This window comes from Calypte anna, chromosome 2 (assembly GCF_003957555.1).
Source record: "Calypte anna isolate BGI_N300 chromosome 2, bCalAnn1_v1.p, whole genome shotgun sequence".
Taxonomy (NCBI): Eukaryota; Metazoa; Chordata; class Aves; order Apodiformes; family Trochilidae; genus Calypte; species Calypte anna.
This window is the reverse complement of record NC_044245.1, coordinates 29820709-29828592: the sequence shown is the minus strand read 5'-3', so window position 1 is coordinate 29828592 and position 7884 is coordinate 29820709. Positions and strand designations below refer to the sequence as shown.

Here is a 7884-nt window from a genome sequence, read left to right as displayed (position 1 = left end):
AACATAAAATGGTTGATTTTTACATTGTAGTTAAAAAGAAATGTCAACACATCTGATTAAACATGGAATTTGAATTATAAGTTTATTTAGACCTCCGCTTATGACCACAGGTTATTGCTATAGCTTCCAAGAAGATCTTTGTGGAGATTTTTGCAAACTTGCTTTTAGCTTATATTAGAGTGTGTTGTTGTACATGCATCCATACACACACCTGTATACTGTGCATAGTTAATTATCTAATTAAAATCTAAAGTTCTGAGTCATCAATTTAACTTTTTCAGAGGACTAAAAGAACAGCAACTCATATTGATTTTCCAGCCAATCAAAAAAAGACAAATCACTCTTCAGGCAAATCAGGACTCTCGACTTAAGCTTACCTGGACTTGGATCTTTGCCAGCCTTTTAAAACCACCTTTTAAGAAATGTCCCAAAGGTCTTAAGAAATATTTCTGAGCTTTAGATACAGCATCTGACATGAAACTGTAAACTTATTGAACTACAAAATTTACCCTGAATGTTTCGGTGGGGAAAAAAACTGGAAAGTTTAGCTCTTTGGAGGTAGTATTCAAATTGAAAGCTTGTGGGTGGAGTTGGGGTGTGTGAGGGTGCATAAATAGGCAGTAGGAACAGCAGCATTCACACTGTAACTGGGAACACCTTCGCACCCTGGCAGGCATCTGGGAAAGTAAACAAGGTAAGGCACAGCACACTCACTGCTTTAGAAACTACCTGGGAGAGCTGTGAGCCCATGTTACCTGGGGCAGCTGATCAATGGAAAGAAAAGCAGCACCACAGGCACAGCTCTACACAGCTTGCTATGAAGAAAACTGTGTAGAGAAATGTTGGCTTTTCAGGTTGGAAGAGACAGGAGAGGAGAGGTCATTTTCAAGGGGGAGGGTGGAAAACCTAGCAAAAGGGCACATAGTCTTCCAGAGGCAAAGTTTTTAAGAGAAGGTTTAACGTTTCTCTGTCCTTTCTTTCTACATTCTGCATCAGCAACAGCATAAAATGTACCTGGTCTTTGATTTCCTGGGTGTACCATACCTTCTTTCTCTTTTGGATTGTTGTGGTTTTTTGTTCTGGTTTTTGTTTGGGGGGGGGGGGGAGTGTGTGTTTTTCTGTGTTTGTTGGTTTGGGTTTTTTTCCTTTTTTTTTGGGGGGGGGGTTGTTGGGGTGTTCTGGTTGGTTTGTTTGGGGTTTATTTTCCAATAAAGAAGCATTATTTCCTCTATACACCTCTCGCCAAAACAACTCTTGCTGCAACCTTGAAAATCCACTTGCTTTAATTAAATGTTATGGAAAGACAGTCTTCTGCAAAAGTCATATTTCATGCCCTAGAAACAGTGATTCTGGGTTTCTGAGGTCTATTGGACATCCCAGTAGGAAAGAGCACTGTATCACTAGTGGAAACCCAGTGAATGACTCCTCCTACAGTTCCTACCCAGAAAAAAAGCCTATTATTTCCCTGGACTTTCATTTTCATTGTCTGAATTTTATAAACTATCAGCCTTTTAATTTTTGCCTTAATCTTTTGATTTTCCAGTTGCTGCTTTTGGAATATCTTAGGTATTCTTACTGTTCCCCCTTACCCTGGTGTTCTAGGTTCTAGGAAGAAATTTACTGAGAAAACATAGGGTCATGCTGATGAAGTGTTTTACTCCTTCAAAGAAGCATCCCAGCTGAAACACTGAGGAGCTTCCCATCAGACATGTCCTCAGGGAAATCCTTCTGCTTTGGGTGGCTTTGGGTGGCAAACTGCATTTCAGCTCTCACTGTTCCACGCAGCAACTCCTGCCCACTCTTTTTTATTACAGATTCTGCTGTTTTATCTTTAGATTATACACTGAAGTGGGAAGACAAGGATCAAAAGTGTCAACAACAGCATGAGGCTGTGCCTATGGCAATGTATAGCCTAATTTAACATTTTGACTCTCCATTTGAATTGCTCTTGGTGCAGAATGGAGGAAGAGCTGAGAGAAATCAGTATTTCAGGGGGTGAGCTGCTGAAGTGCTTGGTTACTGTAACAATGGGAGATCGATGTGTAACTGGGAATTTGAAAATACTTGTGGAATTGCCAAAACTCAGTCGCTGTACTGAGCAAATTCAATGTATGTGAAAAGAACAGAGAGAAACTAACACATGGGTGAACATCTTAAAAGGACCACAGCCCAGAGGTATGAACAGGGTAGTAGAAAGCAGCCAGGTTCTTCATGGCAATTTACTAATCAAACCTCAGAGTTCCTCAAGGTTCCCCCAGGCCTAGGCCCCATCCTGGAGCAGTTTGTTTCAGCCCTGACTCACCCTGCTGCATGCTTTTGACTTGACCTGCTGCTCTCCCCTTCCTTATCTGTTGCCTGCCACAAAACCTGCTCCAGCCTGCAAGGAAGGACAGCAACAATCAGGTTCTCTCCTCTTGTTCCAGGAACAGCCATGGAGAAGAGTTACATGTCCGTGTTCCTGCTGCTCATTGCCATCTCCTGTGCTCTGGCAAAGGATGTGGGCAAGAAGGACACAAAGGAGACTACTGCTAAACCAAAACTGCCTCAGACACTCTCCAGAGGTAAAAGAAGAAACAAACAATAAACCCCCCCAAAAAAACAACCAACCAAACAAAAAAACACCTACACCAAAACAAAACAAATTTCAAAAGAAAAAAAGCGTGACCTGTTAAAAGTTTTGATTCCCATGATGAAAAATTAATCCTTGAAATTATTGAATTAATTTTAAATTTTCTTAATTAATTTCTTTCAATACATTCCAATAAATACATTTTTCTAGTATGTCCTAGCACCCCCCTCCTCCCTTTTTACTCCTGATGTTTAAAGCCCTCTGACAGCACAGCTGTTCAAAGCCCTTCCCGGCAGGGGACAGGGCGCAGACACCCCCTTCCCCCCCATTCCCCCCGGCCGTCCCCTCTTATAAAGCTCCGCCCGTCCTTGCCCCTCAGGCTGGGGAGATCAGCTCATCTGGACACAGACTTACGAGGAAGCGCTCTTCCGCGCCAAGCACAGGTACCGCGCCCCGCTCCGCGCACCCTTCCGCGCCAAACACCGCCCCCCCTGGCGCCCTGACGCCCCCTGGCGCTGCCCCCTCTTCCTCCCACCCCCTACCACCCCCACCCTCCACCACCACCTCGTCGCTAACGAGGATTTTTCTTTACCAGCAACAGACCCCTGATGATTATCCATCACTTGGAGGAGTGTCCCCACAGCCAAGGTAGATCCCCTTTGCGCTGAAAATAAGTATGGAATTAAAAATTTAAAAGATATACATATATATATCTGTATACCTTCAGCAAAATTAAAATTTAAAAAGTAATTTTAAAAGAGTCATCACTCTGCTCGCTGCATAAGTTTTAGTGAAAAGCTAACTTACACAAGCATGTCTATATGCTTGAGTGTCCTTCGAGTTGCAGTCACAGGTATTTTTCAGAATATAAAATAAATAAAAAATGGTAATTCTGCGTTACATGGTATAGGATAGATACAGAAATAAGCACAGGTCAGCAGATTCTGGCCTGCAGCAAACCTGATTTTGGTTCACATCACCATCAACCAAAACCACCAGCAAGACCAGGACTAGTAAGAAACACTAATTTATTGGAAAGGATGTATTCACCTCTCAGTATCATTGATGACTGAGTCTGAATCTAGTCAGGCACTAAATCAAACTAGGCTAAAACTGAGCTCTTGCAGAATTTTTGGTAACTGGCACTGGTTTTTTTCCCAGTGCTTCTAAATTTACCTGAGGGCCTTCTTCCTGCAGGTCAATCCAAATGGAAGACCCTTGTATCCATCCATAGCTCCAGTGATTCTGGAAGGATCTGTATGAAAGCAGTAAAATCCTTTCAAAAGTTTTAGGCCAAAGTCCTGTGTACTATAGCATCAGTCCTGTAAGAACTGGAGCCAGACATTGCATGAGGAATAGAGGGTCAAATGCCCAAATTCCAACTTAAGCAGACAAATTCAAGAGAGTGCTGCATTCTATAAAGGAAGGAGTATTTTGTACCATAATACTAATGCTTTATCACAGAATATAAACAAGTTGATCAGCTTTTAGTGGAACAAACTTAAAATCTTCATTTGCTGTAACTGTAAACTGGGAGTTCTCATTTTGATTCTAAACTCCATTCCCTTTACGTTTCCACTCTTAGCCCTCAAGAAAGTCTTTGCTGAACATAAAGAGATACAGAAGTTGGCTGAAAAATTCATTCTCCTGAACCTTGTGGTAAGTTTCTGTTACACTTCATTCAGTGAAAGCAATAAAATTCTATTTTTATTTATGGTTTCTCTAGCTATAACTAGTCAGCTTAATAGCCAGGGTTCACTAAGAGAAATGGCTAGTGCTGAAGCATAACAGATTTAATAGTAAGTCTCTTCCATCAGTAGCTATCATAACCTCAAAATATGAGGGAATTTAAAGTTAACAACACTGTTGTTACCAGTTTGCAGCTCCAGCTTTTTTAAAAGACTGCATCCCAAACAAAATGTATTATTTAGGATCTATTTCATAATACAAAGAACAAAGAAAAAAAACTTATGTAGCATGCCCTCCTGCAATCTTGACTTTATCTGTTTTCTTTAAGTATGAAACCACAGACAAGAATCTTTCACCTGATGGCCAGTATGTCCCTCGGATTTTGTTCATTGGTGAGTACCTCAAGCATCAAAGCTGACCTCAGACTAAAGCCCCTGAGGTGCTGTGCATCTCAAATTTTCGGGCTTATTAACAGGAATTTATTCCATGAGAAATACCAGATTTCTAGTTGGTTTGGTTGGGTGAAATTTCAAAGCAACCCCACACAGGGCATTAGCTCCAGAGGTCATTGATTCCATGAATGATGTGATTTCTTCCATTGTGTCATTGAAATGACATAATCCCACAGTCACTGGAATGGGCGGGCACTGACTCAGCTCTGCTCACCCTCCTATCTCTAGAAATACTGCACACCTATCAGAATTCTGTTTGTAAGACAGTCTCAGGCATGACAGGAACAGCAATGACCCTGGATGCCACAGGGGCTGATTTTGAAAGCTCAGTACTCAGCTCTGTGCTCCACCAACATGCACAAGCTCCCTGTAAACATTTGTGGTGACCACGCATACATCCAGGTATTCTTTCTCCCAGAACAGATAACTGTATCTACTGGACACATGTATCATTAACACATAACATGATAAATTCAGGTCATATTGACCAAAGCAGCTACCATATTATCTCTTTCTTTATTATTCCTTTTTTTAACATTATATGTAACCTGAAAGCAGCCTCAGCTTGTATGGTTAATTCAGGTACTATGTAGTGGCAAGGAGTTTATGGCTGATCAGCAGTGATCAGAATTAAACCTATCCTCTTCGTAATAAACCAGCAAACACAACCCTTAGAAATGGAATGTCAGGAACTGTGTAGAGCAATCTGTTGGGTTCTGGTAAAAGCAGAAACTTGTCTTACAGAAACATTTAGGAAGCAAGCAGAAGTGCAGCAAGGGTTATTTCCTTCTGCTTGAAGGTTAGTCCTGTCCTCTACAGCTTCTCTACCTTTTTTCCAGATCCTTCCCTGACTGTGAGAGCAGATATTACTGGAAGATACTCAAACCGTCTCTATGCATATGAGCCCTCTGACATTTCATTGTGTAAGTAGTGCATTCTAAAATATTCCAGAATATTCTGAGAGCAGTTACATTTTTTTCATGAAGCAAAGAGTAACAGCAGGCATTACAGACTCTCACAATCAGCACTTGCTGAAAGGCAGTTCAGTTCACCAGGACTAAAATGAAATGGGATGCTAGACTTAGACTCAGTGAGGTGAAGAGAATGATGGCAAAGCCCTGGAGCCTTAAACACCCATCTGTTTTATAAGAAAGCTTACGTCAGTGGGAACTTGCATAATTCAGCAGTATTCAGTGTAAGTGATGGTGAGAACTCTAGCACACAAGCGCTGCTGGACTAGGTCAGTATCCTCCTAGGAGCAGGGAATGGCTGTCTGATAGAGCCCTCCCCGACTGCTGTGCAGCTCCCACCTATGTGTTTTCATTAATAGATGGGCCTTCAAACAAATGGACAAAGTTAAACAGATGATGTTTGCAAAATTCTTGGAAGAGCCCAGTGCATCAGACTCTGTGTAGCAATAGACACAAGCAAAAGCTTTGATAATAAGGACATTTTCTCTGCAGCAGTTGTAGTGGAGGAGGAAGTTGCAGCAAAAATAACATGTATTAATATTTCATTTCTAGTGTATTCAAATATGCAGAAAGCGCTGAAGCTTCTGAAGACTGAACTGTAAGGGGAAGAAGAAAGCCCTGGAATACAATTAAGTCTGATCTTCTATCTCTTCTCCACTCATTGAAAGAAGGGAAGAGATTATTTAGAGTGATATTTAGTGATATGTAGTGCTTGTTTATATGTATAAACACTACAGTTTTACATTAGCACTTTTGTACTGGGCAGCGTTTTTAAAATGCTGGAAGCTTTTAATTTAAGGCGTACAGAAGAATACTGTATGATTCAACTGTAAAAATGATTTTTTTAAAAAATAAATCCATGTCATGTGTTTACATACAAAATATTGCTGTGTTATTTTTTTCTTATTATCATCTATCATTATTAGAAAGAGCAAAATCACTGTGTCACTTGAGGCCATAGCTTGCAGTTTTACATCTAAGCACTTCGGAAGAAAAAGGAATACCATGGGTTAACACCAGCCAGCAGCTCCATCCCACACAGCTGCTTGCTCACTTCCCTCCAGAGGGATGGGGGAGACAACTTGATGGGTAAGAGTGAGAAAACCTGTGGGTTGAGACAAAAAAGTTTTAATAGGTGAAGCAAAAGCTGCATATGCAAGCAAAGCAGAAAAGAGATTCAGTCACTGCTTCCCATTGGCAGGTGAAGTGTTCAAGCACCCCCAGGAAAGCTGGGCTCCATCACATAATGGTTACTTGGAAAGACAAATGCCATCACTCCAAATGTCAAGCCTTCTTCCCCCCATTTTATTGCTGAACATGACATCACATGGTGTGGAATATCCCTTTGGTCAGGTGGGATCAGATCTCCTTGCTCTGTCTCCTCCCAACTTTTCCTGCAGTGCAGGAGCGAGCAAGGCAGTGTGAGGAGGTCTTTATACCGTGTAAGCATCAGCAGTAACTAAAATAACCTTGCACTTAGTTCACATAGCTAAAGCATAGCACCATCCAAGCTACTATTTAGATATTAGCCCTACCCAGCCAAACCCAGTACAGGAAAGCAGCTTTTATCACATTTCAGCAGCTAGCTGAGCTCTGTATTGTTCAGCCTGCTTTATCTCCATTTATTTTCTCATAGCACCAACCTGTACCAAGCTGTCATTATCAGGCCTTTCTTTATAGTTAGATAACCAGAAGTGCAAGCCTTGCACAGAAGAGTACTTGAGACTAGATAATGGGACTGTTTGCATGTGAGGCTTTTTTGTTTATTTAAACTGCCTGCATTCTGAAGTTATCTGAGGATTACCTTATCTACTTGAACATTTTTTTCATTAAAAAGACAAAACCTACTTCTCTAAAAAGATTGTTTATATCAAACTCCAATAAGGTCTTGAGATGATTAATAGAAGTGATACTGTACTGATTATATGGTTGGTATAATGATTATATTACGGCTTGTGATTGCTTATTTACAAGCCAAGTGAGAACTAAAGCCCTGAGTCTGAACACCATTGGAATACACACCACCTTAAGACTTAGACCAAAACGAGACTTTTCAACCTCTATTATCTAAAAACTCAGCAGCACTACAGAGAAATAGTTTGCCCAGGACTATACCTCCACTATCTTCTCAGCTTTTTGTCAGTATCAGCTGCGAACGTAACTGCTACTACCATTACTACCACCTCAGAAAGTAAGACAAGCA

At 41.0% G+C, this 7884-nt stretch overlaps 1 protein-coding gene across 1 annotated transcript; it reads left to right on the top strand.

The window, feature by feature from the left end:
• Positions 1-656: 656 nt before the first annotated feature.
• Positions 657-6559, top strand: AGR2 (anterior gradient 2, protein disulphide isomerase family member). Its single transcript, XM_030445264.1, has 8 exons — positions 657-694; positions 2424-2561; positions 2949-3012; positions 3165-3217; positions 4155-4228; positions 4587-4650; positions 5550-5633; positions 6234-6559. The coding sequence occupies exons 2-8, from the start codon at positions 2432-2434 to the stop codon at positions 6281-6283; spliced, it is 519 nt and encodes a 172-aa protein (XP_030301124.1). The 5' UTR covers positions 657-694; positions 2424-2431; the 3' UTR covers positions 6284-6559.
• Positions 6560-7884: the final 1325 nt, after the last annotated feature.